This window comes from Python bivittatus, unplaced genomic scaffold (assembly GCF_059951505.1).
Source record: "Python bivittatus isolate LINGU-HERP-01145 unplaced genomic scaffold, Pbiv_v1 ctg000350_np1212, whole genome shotgun sequence".
In the NCBI taxonomy this organism is placed as follows: Eukaryota; Metazoa; Chordata; class Lepidosauria; order Squamata; family Pythonidae; genus Python; species Python bivittatus.
Window position 1 is genome coordinate 39,919,957 of NW_028277074.1, and position 19,128 is coordinate 39,939,084.

At 38.0% G+C, this 19,128-nt stretch overlaps 1 protein-coding gene across 1 annotated transcript in view; it reads left to right on the forward strand.

Annotated features, from left to right (window-relative positions):
• Positions 1 to 1,010: 1,010 nt before the first annotated feature.
• ASMTL (acetylserotonin O-methyltransferase like) overlaps positions 1,011 to 19,128 on the forward strand; it is a 31,946-nt gene continuing 13,828 nt past the window's right edge. Inside the window, exons 1-8 of the mRNA XM_088144984.1 lie at positions 1,011 to 1,221; positions 7,028 to 7,159; positions 10,660 to 10,707; positions 12,073 to 12,137; positions 14,587 to 14,648; positions 16,900 to 17,008; positions 17,662 to 18,070; positions 18,903 to 19,065. Coding sequence (XP_088001110.1) covers positions 1,129 to 1,221; positions 7,028 to 7,159; positions 10,660 to 10,707; positions 12,073 to 12,137; positions 14,587 to 14,648; positions 16,900 to 17,008; positions 17,662 to 18,070; positions 18,903 to 19,065 — 1,081 coding nt within the window. The 5' untranslated portion in view covers positions 1,011 to 1,128. The remainder of the gene's footprint in view (positions 1,222 to 7,027; positions 7,160 to 10,659; positions 10,708 to 12,072; positions 12,138 to 14,586; positions 14,649 to 16,899; positions 17,009 to 17,661; positions 18,071 to 18,902; positions 19,066 to 19,128) is intronic.

Genomic DNA, 19,128 nt, shown 5'->3' on the forward strand with positions numbered 1-19,128 from the left:
TTTCCCCGCATTTTTATTCAATTTCAGTCACCCTTAGAATTTTGTAAGTTGCAGTTTAGATCTGACAGGGAAGCATTAATGTTGGGACATAATTTCTGGCTTGATGCCACTTCCAAAGAAAGATAGGATTTTCTGGAATCACTATTGCCTTTTAGATTACAATACTGCAAAATAGTTGTTTTACCCCACAATTACAGATTCGTGTCATTTTGAGACACCTTTGTTTCCTTGAGGTATGGATCTACACCTGCGTGCCTACATGCTAAACCATAAACTATGGTCAACCCCATAAAACACCATGTTCATATATGCTATACGAAAACACAGTATGGTTCAACAGGCTAAGATGCAACAGTGTGTCTACACAACACACCTAACCAGGTTGGTTACAAGCTTTGCACCCGCATTTGCACCCACATTTGCACCCGCTGATCTCGGTTAAAGTGAGCTATGGTTATTTTGGTAGCTTAGCAAGCTGCATAAATTGTACCCATTTGGACAGTTTATGGTCTAGGTATTGTACAAACCCAGAAAATAAGTCAATTGCGAGGCTATCAGGTCGGTGCTGCGAAAACCCAAACGCCCACCCACCACTAATTTAGAGATCATCCGGATGTCTGAAGCCCGGGTTAAGCAACAGCCTGAGTCTTCTAACGACACAGCTAGAGGGGTTTGTTCTGTCATTGCGGCTTGTAAGCCACATCCCGTACTTAGCCCATTACATTTATAACGTAGCCCAGCTCTATAAAATTGTCTAGATACATAATTTTCCAGTTGAGGTCGCTTGCGCTGTACCCTTTGGGTTTTTCTTTTGGGGACCCTGATGAGGCGTGTAAGTTTGCTTAGGCAAGGATTTCGGGAGAATTTCAGCTTCCCGCCGCTCTTCCTCACTTCCTTCCTTCTTCCTGGGGACGAAGAACGGGCGGAGGGGAAGCGCGCTTCCGCCGTCCTTCCTGCCGGGGCTGCTCACATGGGCGGGCCGGGGCGCCGAAGGCGAGGGGGCGGGGCTAGTCTTCTTCGGACTCCGCCCCTCCGCGGCCAGGGTCGTTCTCCGCCGGCCGCCTGGCTGCCCTGGCCTTTGCTCGCGCCCCGGCTTTTTGCAAAGCCGCCTCCCCGACGGCTGCCGCCATGGTGCTCAACCCGGTCATTAGGAAGCTGGTCAACAAAAGGGTGGTGCTGGCGAGCGGCTCTCCCCGCAGGCAGGAGATCCTATCCAACGCGGTGAGTGCGCAAAGCCGTTTCAAAGGCCCTGCGCTGGGCCGGTGGGCGTGGAGTGGCTGCGCTTCGCCGAAATCTGCGGTTTGCATTTCTGCATTTCTGAAAAAAACACCTCGACGCAGAGCTGTTAGGTTTTTAACCACTGCACCGGTGCAAAAAGTCAGGAAGGCCATAGAGATTTTGTGTGTACTTTTTCCCCTGTGTATAATTTCCTATGGACAAGGTTAATGGAAGATCAGAATTAAGGAACACTTTATTCTAAATAATTGTCTCCCTGGATAGCACATTTATGCATAATCGTTGCTTCCTGTGGAATTCATCAGAGGTAGCTGGGATCATCAATATAACAGGATGTAAGAAATTAATGGAGGATAATGCTCCCAGCTGCTGTTCCCATAAGCATGGGGCACCTCTGAGACCTGAGGGACTCTCCTTTGGAATATCACCGTAGTCAGAAGTGTATTAAATTTATCTCCAGCTTTTAGGATTCCCAAATGGATTTAGAAAGTAGATAAACTTTTGATCTGATCCTTCAGAATGTGCATGTTGTAATGCCTTGCACATGGTTTGCAATAACTTTGTGACATGTATAAATAAATATACCCCTGTAAGATTCTAATCAGCTTGTTTATAATATTTATAAGAGCAGTCTCATGATATATCTCAATAGCATTTGCACTGCTGCTGTTTCACCTGATGGTATGGATTCTCAAACTAGTCATGTATAGTAAATTTTGAGTCAAACAGCCCCAGTAGCCATGTTCTGCCCTGAAACTTGTAATAGTACGGGACATAAAACATCACCACAATTAACTGTTACAAATGTTTAGGTATGTAAAACCCTCATGTTAATTATGTACTGCAACCAATGCCTCAGCAGAAAAAGGCACAGACAAATGTAATGATTAGAAATAACTGCTAACTACTATAGTAGCACAAGGGCCTTAAAAAAAGCACCAAAAAATAGGCTTTGGGGTTAATATAAATCTTTTAATTGAGCTAAATTTAAACATAGATAGGACAGGGGAATGCTGGCTATTGTGAAATTCAAGTCAGCAGTTTCTTAAACTTACTAAGATGGACAGAAAGAATATTATGCAGGCTTAGGTTATGTAATCACAGTCTTAGGGCTACACTTGACCTCTTGGCTGAGCTGTTGGAGGCCCTATTAAAATAAAATCAATGAGCGTATTCAGTTCTGTAGTTAACATGATTACTGTTCATATATTTAATTACTTTTTCTGGCACATTAACAATTTGCTGGTAACTATTAGAAGCAGTGTATAAACCACATCTAAAGGTTGGCGATGTTGGAATTGGAGGACTCCTGCTGGACAGCTCTGGTCTAGAGAGTGATGGTCTCCCCCCCCCCCCCCATGATTATACTTTGCACAAAAAGACCTATGTCAAAGAACCTGGCCTCATATATCTACGCTGTTAAAAAGTACACTTAAAATTGCAAGGAAGGGGCATGGAGAAGAGAGGCATTTATGCAGTGAGAAGGAAAAGTGGCTTTAAAAAGCTCTCCATATGCAAAACTGTCATGCCATTCACAGTTCTTTTAGAGGTTGAAGAAAGTGAGAGTAAGAGTCTCGGGTCAGACATCTACATACGCATCACTGAATTTTCATCTGCAAATGTAATTACTTGTATTCTTGTGGAAGAAGGGTCTAGATATGGTCTTTCCAGACACACAGTCCACAAGGTAGGGATATCTAAGATTCATCTATATGACTTAATAAAACAAATAGCCTTTCTATTCAGAGAGATGAATGCGGTACAGGAGTTGGGACTAGCATGATTTTGCTAATTCCAAAGTACATTAAACGTGTACTTGGTTGCATCACTAATCCTGCTGAATTACTTTATGCAATATGCTATGTTACATGTGAATTGATGTTTATTTTTAGCCTGTCCTGTTTGCAATGTAAGGTTAACCTGCTTCTGATACCAGCTGCAACAGTTCAGTGTCAACCAGTACTTAAAAGGAATCTAGGAATAAGCGGAATCTTGAAACTGCTCACAATGTGCAAACACGTTGTACATTTTATTAGGAAGCAAAAGGTTGAATAACTTAAAAACTAGTTTGTGACATTATGGATATGTATGTCTATAAGATGTATAAACAATTTATTCATCTTTAAATCCAAAAATGCTCAATCCAAAAATGTGAGGGAATTCCTGGAAGCTTGGTATTCAGACAAGGCAGCCATCAACAGGCCCATAATAAACAACATCTACACACTATTCAAAAGAATCAATAAAAAGGGAAACAAAAGAGCATTTCCTCACCAGCAATCATCACCCAGATAAGCAGAGATTAACACCAAGATTATCACCAGACATACAATCAAGCAGTAAACAATACCCTAATCAAGGAACTACCAGAAAGGGGCGGGGGGGGGGAACCACCAACACAGGCAGGGCAAGCTACTGTATATAAACAGAGAGCAAACCCCAATCCATTCTAGCACTGAAGATGTTACCTAGCCAGGTAATGAAACGTTTGCAAGAAAACAGCCAAGCTAAGAGAACCCCAAGGACTCCACAATTCATGTTTATTGTATAAAATGACATCCTCTCAGTATAGTAATTCAGGCTTTAATAATGTGAAGTCTCTGCTTCTGTGCCTTTGTGAATGGACATTATTTTAGCAATTGTTAGACCTCCAGGCAGTCCAAAATTTGCTATCTTTTAATAGAAGTCTTAATACATTTAACATAACATTTGCATTTATTTTGCCCACACCAAGTAGACAAACAAGCTTTGCATATACAGTGGAACCTCTACTTACGAACGCCCCTACTTACGAAATCTTCGAGATACGACCAGCTCCGGCCCCAAAAATTAACCTCTACTTACAAACTCGCCTCGACTTACGAGCCATTTTCCGCCCGTGCCACGTGGTCCGTGGCCATTTTTCCGTCCTGACACGTGGTCTGCGGCCATTTTTCCGCCCCTGACACATGGTCCACAGGCGTTTTTCTGCCCCTGACGCGCGGCGTGCGGGCAGTTTGCTGCCCTGCCGCGCAGCACACGGGCACTTTTCCGCCCCTGACGCGCAGCGCGCGGGTGTTTTGCCGTGGCGCAGCACGCGGGCGCTTTTCCACCCCTGATGCGCAGACGCGCGGGTGTTTTGCCGCACGGTGCGCGGGCGTTTTGCCGCGGCACAGCACGCGGGCGCTTTTCCACCCCTGATGCGCAGACGCGCGGGTGTTTTGCCGCACGGTGCGCGGGTGTTTTGCCGCCGCGCAGCGCGCGGGCGCTTTTCCACCCCTGACGCGCAGTGCGTGGGCGTTTTGCCACCCCGCCGCGCAGCGCGCGGGTACTTTTCCGCCGCGGACGCCAGAACGGATTAACAGTAATTACATTGAACCTTATGGGAAAATTTGCTTCGGGGTGCGACCAAATTCGGAGGGTGGAATGGATTAACCATATTTACATTGAACCTTATGGGAAAATTTACCTTGACATGCGACCAACTCAACTTGCGATCAGAGTTACGGAACGGATTAAGTTCGTAAGTAGAGGTACCACTGTATAATTTAAAAAAATGTTTAACAGTCTGGTGAAACAGGGAATGGGGAAAAAAATAGTGATGTGTCTAAGGTCTTCCCTTCTGACTAGGATTATCAGAATTGAAGGATAGTATATTTGGAGGACATTGTTTATGACTGCAGACAATTTTAAACTAGTAACTTTATGTTCTTTACATTCTGAAGGTGTTTTTCCTCCAACTACTAGGTAAAGCTATCCAAATTATCACTTTTCGATATCTAATGCAGCATCTAAAATTATATTTGGCTGTAAAATATATATGTATATATCTCCCTGTCTAGTGTCTTTTGCTTTTGTTTTTCATGTGTCAGGAAAAGTATATGTTTCAAAGAAGGAAGGAGGTAGGTTTGAATTACGGCTAGGTTTTGTATTTTTAAAACTTGGAGGATGAACTATTATGGGTTTATCTCCATAGCCTTAGGAGAAGCCTAGATCTAAGCTGAAGTAATCTCAGCAGGTAATAAAGTTTAATGTGAAAGCTGGCAATGTATTATTCCATTCCATTTTAAGAAGTTTGGTGGTACTTATTCTGATTAACAAATTTATTAAAAGGCATAAGCTTTTGTGAGCTGCAGATTATACATTTTAATAAAATTTGTTAACTGGAAAAGGTGCTACCAGACTCCTCCTGATTTTTTGCCACTGTAAACTAACATAGCTCTCTACGATAATATGAATTAATATACCGTATTTTTCTGACTACAAGACGATACTTTTTTCTAAAATCCTTACCCTAAAAACTGAAGGGCGTCTTATTCAAGGAAGTCAGCCGAGAATTCCGCGGTTGCAAAACTGCCCATACTTTGTTTCTGCAGAGAGGCTTCCTCCTATTGCTAGCCTCCAATCACGAGTGAAATAGCTTGTCTCCCAAACAGACTTCCTCCAATCATGAGCCTGATGTAACTGACGTCAGCTGATGCTGAACAAACCAATTAGAGGAAGGCTGTTAGCAGAGACAAGCTATCTGCAGTTTCACTCGTGCTTGAAAGTAATCAGTTATGCAAAAGAGCCTGGAAATAGAGCTGCAGAGAGACGGTTTGGACCTCCTCCAACCGAGTGTATCAGGTAAATGTTAACTAATTACTAAATAAAAATGTGTCCTGCACTATCTTTAAAATATTGATTTTTTAATTTTGGGTTGGAAAAGTGGGGGTCGTCTTGTACATGGGGGTGTCTTATTGTCGGAAAAATACGGTAGATTACATAGCTTAGATATCATCCATCTTTCCTTCCCAACCTTTTTATTTGCTTTTGTTATCTTGCTGATGAAGAATTGTAGCCTAATAATCATATTAGTGTTATATAGTCTTGATTTTTCTTAAGCCTAACACAAGACAGCTATGTTTGTTTCTTATATTTCATTCAGTAGGTTGAATTCACCAAGTGGTTGAGAAATCGTCACCGTGAATTCTTCTGTGTTTGTACCTGAAGGGTAGCTAAATTCAAGGCAAACAAGCAACTAACTTATAGTTCAGGATTCTAGCTAGCCGGTTATATATTCCTCCAGTACCTTCTATATGTAATTTGTGAGAATTAGTGAAACTGCTCGTTCCTAAAAGGTTAAGCCTTTACTTTATTAGTAATGGATTTAAGCATGATTAAGATCTGATTCTTATTTAATTTAGAGTTTCTGGTTTTCTCTTGTTGCATATGCATTTCTAAACAGTAGTGTATATCGTATTCTCATAGAGCACAAATGCAGCGTTTGCAACCTGAGGTGCTTGGCTTGCCTTAAATGAGATTGAAAAAGTTAATCGGGGCAGATCTGGTTAGTATTTGGATCATAGACTGCTTGAAAATCCCACATCTTAGATTAGACTAGAAAGTCAAAGAAACATCCAGAAGACAGGAGAAACCACATCCATCTTTTTGCAGAGCAAACTTCTGTGTGGTCACCAGGAATCACATTCAGCATGAAGGTCCTTTATTTTAAATTCCTTGGTTTTTGAAGATGCACCAGAACATTTTGTCACTGCTGTACCTCACTCAGTCTCTTAACTCACATAGACCTCACTTTCTGACAGATAATAGCTAAGTTCTGCTAGCAGAATGGAAAGATTGAATGGAAAACTAGTATACTATGTATTCTCCTGTTGCATCACTGATGCTAGATACTCCAAATTGCAGTCTGCAGTTCTGAAGTTTTAATTCAGTAGTCTTTAATCACCAAGGTCTTGATGAGAACAACTTATAAAATGTAAATGTTGCATTATTTTTTTCCCCGGATTCACTTATTTTTTCTCTTTAATAGGGTCTCCGCTTTGAAGTTGTTCCATCTTGGTTCAAAGAAACTCTTGACAAGGCTACTTTTTCAGCCCCGTATCAATATGCTATAGAAACTGCAAAACAGAAGGCACTTGAAGTAGCAAAAAGAATGCATGTGGTAAGCCTAATAATTCCATATTAGGGCTATTTTTTTTTATTGATGGGGTCTGGTTTGTTTCTTGCATTGATTTATTAACATGTTTCTTCTTATATCCCTGTTTTGATATCAAATAACAGGAAAAGTACTACATCCTTTAGTAGAAAGCCAATTGTTGATAAGGGTGGGTGAAATGGTGGGTCTATCATCCAATTAATGTATGCTCTATTCTGCCCATATAGGAAATTGATGTTTATAGCCAAGGAGGATCTTGTTCACCATCATTATTTGTTATTAGTGCAAACTTTACATTTGGCAGTTTCTGTTAAATATAAAACATGGAGCCACTGGTTGAAACATTGGACTTGGGACTTCCTGGAGAAGATGGTGGACTGAAGACAGTTCCGTGTAAAGTGGGGCCGACATCTGCAGACTTTAATAAGGAGCCAGTTAACATATCAGCTCCTACAATCCTCTCTGGATGAAAGAGAGGGCGAGATTGCCCAAGCTGTTTCCCCTTACGACTGTTTGTTTTCCTAATGGAGGGACCACAACACAGCAATCTCAGGTGGTTGTGGGAAATTGGGAGACAGGGGAATTCTCCATAATTGCTCAAGCTGCAAATGGAGCCTTTTTTCAAGGACACTAAGTTTGTACTTCCCTTGCTAACTACTTTATAATTACCTGTTAACTGTTTCAAAGAATGTGCAAAGTGACAAGGCTGGAAATAGCCATTGAGTGCCATCAATCCTTAATATAAGAGCATGAAGATTTATTTTTATAAATTTTAAGAACTTAAAAAGCAAAAAGCAAGACAAGGTTTTGGCTATAAAAAGTTTTTAAACAGTTTCAGCTTTTCTGCTAATCTGCTTGTGCAGATTAAGGGCTCAGAAAGCGTTGGAAATCAGACTTTGAATATTAAGACTCTGAAATTACTCTTAAAGAATAATTGCATGTTTGTGGGAAAGAGAAATTGTTTTTGAGACTGAAGACATAATAAGGCAAGTAATTTAAAATGGTGTTTAAACATATCGTTGAGAAACCGCATCAGGATATTGAATCAATTATGTCAGCTATGTTGTGCTTTTATGAGAACAGTTTGTTCTCAGAAGATGTCATGGAACAAGATATGCGGCAAAACGTACCTGAGGAAAACATGGATGAGAATCCGAATAAGAACTTCACTAGACATAAAGAAAAAACTGGATGAGAATTTGAAAATTAAGAAGGAAATAAATCCTAAAGAGCAATTGGAAAAATTTCTTTTTGTTGGAGTCACAAGAGAGATTGTTTAAAGTACTGAAGAAAGTTCCAACAAAGGTCAACTACCATCTGAATGGATTACAGAGAAAGATTGTTTTGGAGAGAAGAAAAAAAGAATATAAAATTGGTTTATTCGACCATGGATAAAATGGGGCATGTTGTTATTCTGGCTGGTTCTTTTTGGATTTGCAGATATGTTAATTGGAATAAAAAGTGATATACTGGATTTGTTTATACGTAATAAGGTGTTTAAGTTCTTTCCTTTATTGTTGTTTTATGTATCTTAATTTCATAGTACTCAAATTGGTGTTGCATTTAATTGTCTTTGTACTTAAAGTAAGGAAGTTTGATCTTGTTTTCTTTGAAGGAGAAACCATTTCTCTCTCTTCTGCTAAATTTCAGTCTTTATGTGGATTTGCTTATAGTTTAGAGTTGAGATATGGAATGTTTATCAGAATGGGATAAGTTGTTATTTAGAGTAAAAATGTTGTGTATTGGAACTTGTCTTTTGTAAAGAAGAAATGGTCTCTTTTTGTTAAACCTTTCTTTTACTTTGTTTATATTGGGATACTGGGACCATTTTATACTTTTTAAATGGGATTTTGTTTCAGCTAAGGCTGGAGATGAGGAATGTTAAATTTTATATATGTTAACTAATATTAATATTTTAGAGCTCTGTTTGGACTTTTTGTTAAGAATGGGATGGGAGAAGAGGTTACTTATTTGATTTGTTTATTGTTAAGAGATAGGTTATGGGATGGAGAGTTGTGGGCTTAGTCCTCCCTATTCACTACATGAATCTCCCCATCTAGTGTTTCAATAGATGACCTTGAATTGTAATAGTGTGAGACAAATTTCTGTATGTCCACATTTTCCATACCATATATAGTTTTATACGCCTATATCTCTTCTTGGTAAGAAAAACAAACAAAAAAGATCTAAAGCATTTTAATAGTTCAATATGGAGAAGCAGCTCCAGTCATCTAATAATTTTGGTTATTCTTTTCTGTACCTTTTTCAGGTATATAAACACATTTTACATTGAAGTGCCAAAATTACACATTTCATTCCAATTGTACTTTCATAACAGACTTATATGAGGTTATTAGTTTACTGGACTTTTATTTTGCACCCCTTCCCTAATGAGTGTTTCCATGGAATTGGTCTTGACACTAGTCACACCAAAGATTGACATTGTCATCAAATTATCTACCATTTTTGAATTTTTTTCCCAGAATAGTTATTATTAGCCATTTGTTTATACAGTATGTGATTTATTGCAGCTCTGACATGCACTGCTTTTTCATTGTCACAAACTGAATAGCTTAAAGCTCATTTGCTCAGTTTGAGAACAACTCCGTGAAGATTTCTCCAGCCTTTTTTTAATTATTATGCCATTCTGAATAATTTTATAGGTCATCTCCAACTCTAGATCATTTATAAACTCATTCTGTACCAATACAGTGGTGAGCTTCTGTGATTAAGGGCGGATTTCTTTGGTTTAGTCCAACACCTTAACCACTATATTACACTAACCCTTAAGGTAATAGTATTTGCCTTAGTTCTTTAATTTTCCCACCTAAAAAAAACTAGTTCATGCTCACTAGGGAAATCATGTGTATCATATTAATTTAGTTTTTCTGTAATTTCTTCATTTTTAACATACCTTTGATAACCCTGTCGCCCAATGGTTCATGGTTCAACTGTTTTCTTCTCAGATTTTCGAGTTCAAAAATATTTAAATATTTTCTGCATACATTTCTCTTTCCAATACATGTGCTTCTTGGTTCTTTCCATTTGGGCAAGACTAATAGCTTCTCTGACCTTGTTTGTTAACTACACTGGCATTCTCTTGAATTTGGCTGCACACCTGGTGCTGAACTGATTCAGGGGTCTTCCTTCCCATTGAAAGTAATGAGAGAGGCCATTTAAAAAAGACTGCAAAAGAAAATAAGTACGTGCCATCCGGATTTCGAAAATGACAGAAAACCTGCTAGTTTATTCTCTCTGCCCCCCCCCCCCACTAAGCACCAATCAAATGCCTGCCCAGCTTACAAGTTCTGTACCCTCTTACAGTTGCTCTTTCATTAATTACTGCACTTGAATGAAATCAAGATTGCTTTTATTGTGTTAAGGTTGCTTTTCTATTTAATTTGTTACCTGTTAGCATTCAGCTTTACAGGAGCATTGACATGCTGTTATGGAGAAAATTGAACAAAATACACAGATCTTTTCTGTTTTTTTTTCTTTTCTTTCAGAAACATCTTCAAACACCAGATATTGTTATTGGAGCAGACACTATTGTGGTGAGTATATATGCTGACAACTGTTTGGTAATGGTTGTGTAAGGTCTATAGTATTAGTCGATCAGTACACATAATAGAAATTAAATATGTCAGGTTCTTTTGTCTATCCAATATTGGTGTATTTTTTAATTCTATTATAACAGGGTTATTCTAGTATGGGAAATGGCTAGTCATTATTATATAAACACACTCTGAGAATGAAAAGAGTTATAAGTGTGGTAAGATAACTGAAGTGATTTTGAAAACCAGTTTAGACAAATTTAGAAATAATACTTCTCAATGGGTCCTGAATGAAAAATGCATGAATAAAATGATGGAAGAAAGGCCAAGCAGTGTAGTTTCCTATTAGGTCAAGAAATAAATTTTTTTGTGAGTGGTTAAACTTGACAATCTTTTCCCAGTGTGGTTTCTCACTTTCCTTAGAAACAGGCAGTTTTTATGCCAGCGGACTTTTCTCTAAGAAAAAATGTTTACACTTCTGAACTTTTGTGTCATTCATTTGTGTTGAAATGTACTGTTGTTAAAAACCAGAGGATTATATGAAACATACACCAACAGATATTATGAGAGCTAGCAACCATGTGGATGTGCTGGCCCCCTTTGGTTTCTTCATTAGGTTCTCATTCAGAAAAATCCACAAAGCTTTTTCAAAAGTTTTGCCTACACCTAGTAGCACTTTGCCCTAAGAGAGGCAGCCTTATCTAAAAGATAAAACGCATTTGTGTATGCAAAAGGCCAAGTCAGAATGGGGAAAACCTCTTTTTTTGCCACTGCTAATGAATGTGGACCAATAGTCTAACTTGGTGTAAGGCTAATTCCTATATCCTTAAATCACCATCCTTAATAGTATTTCTGTGGCTTTTCTTGGCATGCTTCATTTTATTCACTTTTATATTCTTTTATTTCTTGAGTATTTTTGTTTGGATCTCTCACATCCAGAGAGCAGATTTTGAATTAATAGTTTCTGTCAAGTATGGGATAAGGCATTATTCAGTTTATCAAAAACTATAAAATCAGGATACCTGTTAGGGATACCACAAAACTGAAGGAAAAAAAGATTTGTTCAACATTTAAATTATGTATCTGTGAGTCTTACTCTGTCTACAAAGGGAATTGTTTTGATACCACTTTGGGAGATACCTACCAACAATTAACTACTCAAAATACACATTGTTTATATCTTCTTTGTAGCCAAGTACTGGATACATAATTTATTTCAACATAAAATTAAGTATAGGGAGACTATCCTCAACTTTATTTATAATCTAATGGCTGCAATTTTCAAAACTCTCACTCCTGGTTACTTTGATAATACTTTCAGCCTAATGACATGTACATAGCAATATATGTATATTTCCATTTCAGAGTATAGAAGAACAAATTTTGGAGAAACCAGTGGACAAGCAGGATGCATATAAGATGCTTTCAAGGTTTATGCTTTAAAACTAACCTTTAATGCAAATAATACTGCTTTTATTCTAGGCCTGGCCATGTGCAGTGTATTATCTTTACACCAGCCCTTTATGGATATAAAAACAAACTCTTTCTGGTTCATACAATTATATTAGTATCAGAGGAATCCAAACAGTGTAAGATAGTACACTAGGGCCTGTTTTATAATCTCTTGTGCTGAAGATGTTTCTTAAGGGATATTTTTACTAATGAATTTCTATTTGTTTTTATACTTTTTAATTTTCATTCTGTATATGAATTTAATGTAATATTGGCAGAATTATATTGGATTTGAAAGGCTTTATGCTTTGTACCAATGTGCTAAATCACTTCTAAGAGTTGAACAGTTACAGCAAAAAAAAAAAAAAGATTCTCATCAGACAAAAAGCTACCATTATTTAGGCCACTGTTTCTCAATCTCAGCAATTTTAAGACGTCAACTCCTAGAATTCCCCAGCCAGCATGTTGAGGAATTGAAGTGCACACATTTTAAAGTTGCAAGATTGAGAAACACTAATTTAGGCTATCATTTAGCAATCTTTTCAAATAGCGTGTTGTACCATGTAGTTCTGCACAATGTCATGATATACAGTGCATTCGGAAAATATTCAGACCCCTTTCACTTTTTTCAATTTTGTTATGTTGCAGCCTGATACTACAATCGTTCAAATTCATTTTTTCCCCTCATTAATCTACACTCAGTAACCCATAATGACAAAGTGAAAACAGAATTTTAGAAATGTCTGTAAATTTATTAAAAAGGAAAAACTGAAATATCACATGTACTTAAGTATTCAGACCCTTTACTCAGTACTTTGTTGAAGCACCTTTGGCAGCAATTACAGCCTTAAGTCTTTTTTGGTATGATGTGACAAGCTTTGCACACCTGTATTGGGGGATTTTCTGCCATTCTTCTTTGCAAATCCTCTCAAGCTCAGTCAGGTTGGATGGGGACCTTCAGTGGACAGTCATTTCCAGCTCTCTCCAGAGATGTTCAATAGGGTTCAAGTCAGGGCTCTGGCTGGGCCACTCTAGGACATTCACAGAGGTGTCCCTAAGCCATTCCTGTGTTGTCTTGGCTGTGTGCTTAGGATTGTTGTCATGTTGGAAGGTGAGCCTTTGGCCCAGTCTGAGGTCCTGAGCGTTGTGGAACAGGTTTTCATTGAGGATATCTCTGTCCTTTGCTCCATTCAGCTTTCCCTCAACCCTGACCAGTTCCCAGTCCCTGCTGCTGAAAAACACCCCCACAGCATGATGCTGCCACCACACTTCACTGTTGGGATGGTATTGGGCAGGTGATGAGCGGTGCCTGGTTTCCTCCAGACATAATGTTTAGAATTGAGGCCAAACAGTTCAATCTCGGTTTCATCAGACCAGAGAATCTTGTTCCTCACAGTCTGAGAGTCTTTAAGGTGCTTTTTTGCAAATTCCAAGCAGGCTTTCATGTGTTTTGCACTGAGGAGAGGCTTCCGTCTAGCCACTCTGCCAGAAAGCCCAGATTGGTGGAGGGCTGCAGTGATAGTTGCCCTTCTGGAACTTTGTCCCATCTCCACACAGGATCTCTGGAGCTCAGTCAGAGTGACCATTGGGTTCTTGGTCACCTCTCTTACTAAAGCTCTTCTCCCCCAGTTGCTCAGTTTGGCCGGGCAACTAGCTCTTGGAAGAGTCCTGGTTGTGCTCAACTTCTTCCATTTGAGAATTATGGAGGCCACTGTGCTCTTGGGAACCTTCAGTGCAGCAGAAATGTTTTTGTAGCCTTCCCCAGATCTGTGCCTTGCAATAATCCTGTCTCTGAGCCCTGCAGGCAGTTCCTTTGACCTCATGGCTTTTGCTCTGATACAGGATGCATTGTCAGCTGTGAGGCCTTCTACAGAGAGGTGTGTGCCTTTCCAAATCATGTCCAATCAATTTAATTTGCCACAGGTGGACTCCAGTCAAGGTGTAGAAACAGCTCAGCAACAATCAAGAGAAATGGGAGGCACCTGAGCTGAATTTCAAGTGTTGTTGCAAAGGGTCTGAATACTCATGCCAATTTGATATTTCAGTTTTTCCTTTTTAATAAATTTACAGACATTTCTAAAATTCTGTTTTCACCTTGTCATTATGGGGTACTGAGTGTAGTTTAATGAGAAAAAAAGTGAATTTGAACGATTGTAGTATCAGACTGCAACATAACAAAATTGAAAAAAGTGAAGAGGATCTGAATACTTTCTGAATGCCCTGTATATATATGGGGGGGGGAGACAAGCCTTATAAGATAATATTTGAAATTGCATTATCAAATTCTTATATGTGGTGAATAAGGCTGTGCTGCATTATTCATAAATGACAGAGCATGTTTCTTCAGCACATGGAGGTGTTACTTTAAAAGAAATTAATCTTTATTTCAAAATAACTGCAGACTAATTTTTCTATTCTTTTTAATAGGTTAAGTGGCAAAGAGCACAGTGTTGTAACAGGTGTTGCAATTGCTCACTGCAGTAGTAAAGGTAATATAAAATATCTGTCAGATCAATTTTCATTAGTTCTGTAGTTGTCCACTCTTTAATATCACTCTGCGTCTAGAGATTTCAGGAATTTAGCTTATCTCTATTCATGTTGAAGTATATTTTACTTTTCAAAATTTAATCTTTGCTTGTTGAACTTATATTCTGCCTTTCTTCCAGAAGCTCAAGGTAGTTTAGAGAGACTTTAATTCTCATTTTTAAAAATGATGCATTGCAAGCACCCCAAACCAACAGTTTCATGAGTTTTGCTCAATGGCATTACAAGGAGCCCTTGACATTCTCTGTAAAAGCCAAGAGGAAAGACCAGCTGATCTATCCATCTTCCTGGGGTCTGTTAGACACTTCAATCCTAGTGTTTTAAGTGAGGAAGAAAACATATCCATGTTCTACATGCCATTCATGATGTTATACCCCTCTCTCAGAAGACATAGGGAGCGTACATTCCCTAGTCATCTTTTTTCATAGATAAAAAATCCTAAATATTCAACCTTATAAGGAAGTATTCTATTCCCCTGATAATTTTGAATATCTTCATGTGCCCCTTTTGCAGCTCTGTTACATCCTTTTCTAAATGTGGTAACCAGAACTATGCACAAGTATTCCAGATGCAGACATACCATGGATTGCTTTAACAATATTGCAGTGCTGACAGTTTTATTTTTAGTCCCTTTCCTAATAATGCTTAGCATGGAATCTGCTTTTTTTTTTTTTACAGATAGCGTCTAGAGCAGAATTTCTTAACTGTGGCAACTTGAAGATGTGTGGACTTCAACTTCCAGCATTCTGGGAGTTGAAGCCCACACATCTTTAAGCTGCCACAGTTGAGAAATATTGGTCTAGAGCTTAAAGATTAAGGTAGCATACCAGTAAATAAATCAGTCCATAATGAGATATCCACTCTGATGCAGTGATATTTTCCCTAGTTAATTAAACTCAACTCAGACCTCATCAGTGTGTGTGAAGCTAGAGCTTGTACCCCAGTGTGTATCACTTTATACTTAATGTGAACTGCATTTTCCCTTTGGCTGATATTTATGTGACTTAAAAAGAACACAGAATTTATTATTCTGAATTTCTTGTAGGATAGAATCTGCCTATTTTAAATTTCCAGGAGTCTTTTGAATTCAGATTGTATACTTGAGAAGTATTTTAGACGTGTGTCTAGAAATTGCCTTGTTCTAAGAGAATTGGGTATTACATACTTTCCAGATCCTTTATGCCAAGTAAGGCATTACGAACTTACTGATTTTGGCTTAATCTGATAATTTCTGTATTGATTCTACTTACAAGTTTCAGCATTCAGAACATTGCTAGTTACTGTGTGTTTAGATTTCCAGATAATTACAGACATTTGGGAAAGGTGGATGACTTTTGAATGCTTGTTAAGGAAGTGACTCTTGCAAACAGCAATAAAACAAACCTTGGATATTATTGGCTAATGAGTGCTGTCTATTAGAATAACATAGATTCCTATAACATAGTCCTGTGCAAATCTATTTAAAAATGCATTTCATTGAGTGCAGCGAGACATCTAGGGAAATGTGTGTAAGTATATACCTTGAATATTTGATAAATTATGGGGATAAACTCTAAATCTTAAAACAGCTCTTTACAGCCTACTTAAATATCACTTAACCTAAGATACACGCCTAAATTGATTTAAATGAACAAATTGCCTTTGAAAAACTTAACTTGCATTTTCTATTCAAAATTATGCATGCTGTTTCTGAGATGAATACTGGTTAATCACTAAATGATACTATTGCCATACTAAAGATACACATTTTTTGCAACATTTCTGTATTACAGTAATTCAGTTTATTATGCTTTGCTGCTGCCTTTAGAATTATAACAGTTCTGAGCTGCTGATAATGATAGAATATTATTAACTGGAAAAGCCAGAGAAATTATGAAATTGGTTCCAGTATATGTGTGAAGAGAGAGTCATTGTGAACTAGGGAATCCAGCATTTGTTCTCAAGCACAAACATATCTCTAGGAAGGTTCGTGTGGAACAATGCATTTTGAAACATTTTGAATGTGAAATTTGATGAAACTTCCATTCTGAGTGCAGACACATTGCTTCAAGCTTCTCGAAAGCTTTTCCAAAATACTCAGAACAGCTTGATTTATGGACTGCAGATTGCGAATACCTGGAATAAATCTTCTGAAGGTAACTTACCGTGATGTCATTATCCAATATATTGGCTTTATCCATACGTTTGCATTTCTAGATGATTATCTAGACACTGAAGTCACTGAATTCTTTGAAGAAACAAAAGTCAAATTTGCTGAACTCTCTGAGGAACTTCTGTGGGAGTATATCCACAGTGGTGAGCCAATGTAAGTGCAATATAAGCCTGACTGAATGGGTCTAGAAACTTGTAGCATGAGGAAAATCAACTAACTTTTCACAGCGTACAGAAGTGTGTATGGTGTGTCAAGGACACGTGAAATACTATATGAACTTGAGAATGTAGCATAATAAAATGTTTCATTTTATTTCTGTTCTGACCAAGTGAGATGATCAGTGGCACCATTTCAGGAATTAGTATCAGGCATAGTGAAGTTTATAAATCAGCAGTGAATGGCAAAAAAGTGAACGTGAAGTTCATTTGATTATTTACTTTCTTACGTTTCAAAGTTGATGTAAGAGTATTATCGATTTAAATCAGTCATCTTTTCATTTCCTTTCTCAGAAAAAAATGATTTTGATGTACGCTTATACTATGAGGAGTTATTATAGTGGCTTAAAATAAGAAGGCTTATAGTGCTATACCACTAGCTTCAGTTCTTAAAAAAGGGTCTGAGAGTAGTATACAGGTCCTTACATGAGTCTCTAAAGCCTTAAGATCCTGGCTACCTGTTATGTTTTTGACATATCATACACTTTATTAACTACTGGGGGTTTTTAAGCATTTTTAAAAAATGTTAAATACTAACATTTAAAATTAGTGCTTGTATGTACGTATACATACATTTTCTCTTCTCTTCAGGGACAAAGCTGGTGGATATGGGATCCAAGCACTTGGGGGAATGTTGGTGGAATACGTTCATGGAGATTTCTTGAATGTGGTAGGATTTCCTTTGAATCACTTCTGCAAAAAGTTAGGCGAACTATATTATCCACCCCCAAAGAACACCATCCATCATATAAAGTGTGACTCTATCCCTTCGGTGGAGACCTTTGAGATCCTAAGTGATGGAGACTATGATTCTTCAGATAATACACAAATGGAAGATGCCAAAAGGCTAACAAATGGTGGACCTGTGGAGCTGGAAAAGTGCAAAGAAAGCAATTGCAGTTATAAAGTGCCTGTGGAAATTCAGAATGGAGTACCAGGAAATGTAACGCAGTGCCTCTCTAAACTTACGCATCTTCTGGATGGTTTTAAAGCCTCAAAGGTAATACATTCGTTATTTGGCATGTGAATTTCATTTTTATTATACAGAATGGGCCTGGCATATGTGCCAGTATTTCTAAGAATATCTATCTGGTTCTAGGAGTATTTAATACTCTGATTCTTTCACCTTAAATCTAGATGGATTTTGTACAATTTTATGTATTGTATGGACATTAAATTGTAACCCCAATATTGTACACATATTTTTGTTTGATTTCCATTACTTGTATATTGACAAAATTGCAAAAATTCACACAGCCAAGTCATGAAAATAATAAAATCCATAAAAAATTCATGACAACAATAACAACACAATGCATAAAGTTAAAATACCACACTGTCAAGCAAGAGACATGCAAAGCACAGATGTCATATAAAGAATATATCTCTATATGTCACTTGGTGTGGTTGGCCAGGGCAAGCTGTGGGTTCAGTCCTACTAAGTGACAAGAGGTGGAGGGAGAGAACATAATTTAGTGGTTTAACCTCTGTTTTGTGTACTAAGATCCCAGATTTAAACACTGCATTTTTAATGAAAAATTTGGTAGAAGATGATATGAATTACCTCTGCCTGAGATCCTGAGAACCTTTGTCAATTAGCATAGGCAGCTATAATATATTATAGGTTATCTTTTTTTGATGACTGGAACACACTGTCACAAAAATCAGACTGGGAGCAGGGGCAAGGAAAAAATCAGTAAGGGAAGCTATTCCATGCATGCTAACTTTCATGTGACTGTGTGCTGGTTGCGTTCCTTTGACTTGTCATCCATAAAGCATTTTAGCTGTTGAACACAAAATTTCCCTTTAAAATATATATCGTATATCTACAGGTTTTGTTTGTGGCTTGTAAGCTGAAAGTATTTGATCTTCTCAAAGATAAAGATACCATGACCACAGAAGATGTGGCAAATCAACTTAATACTTCTGTACGTGGAACAGAAAGATTGCTTGATGCCTGCACCTCTCTTGGTCTTTTGGAAAAGAACCATCAAGGTCATATTTTGCTCTAAAATTACTATAGAAGGAAAGTTTGGAATAAGTAGAGTACATGACATC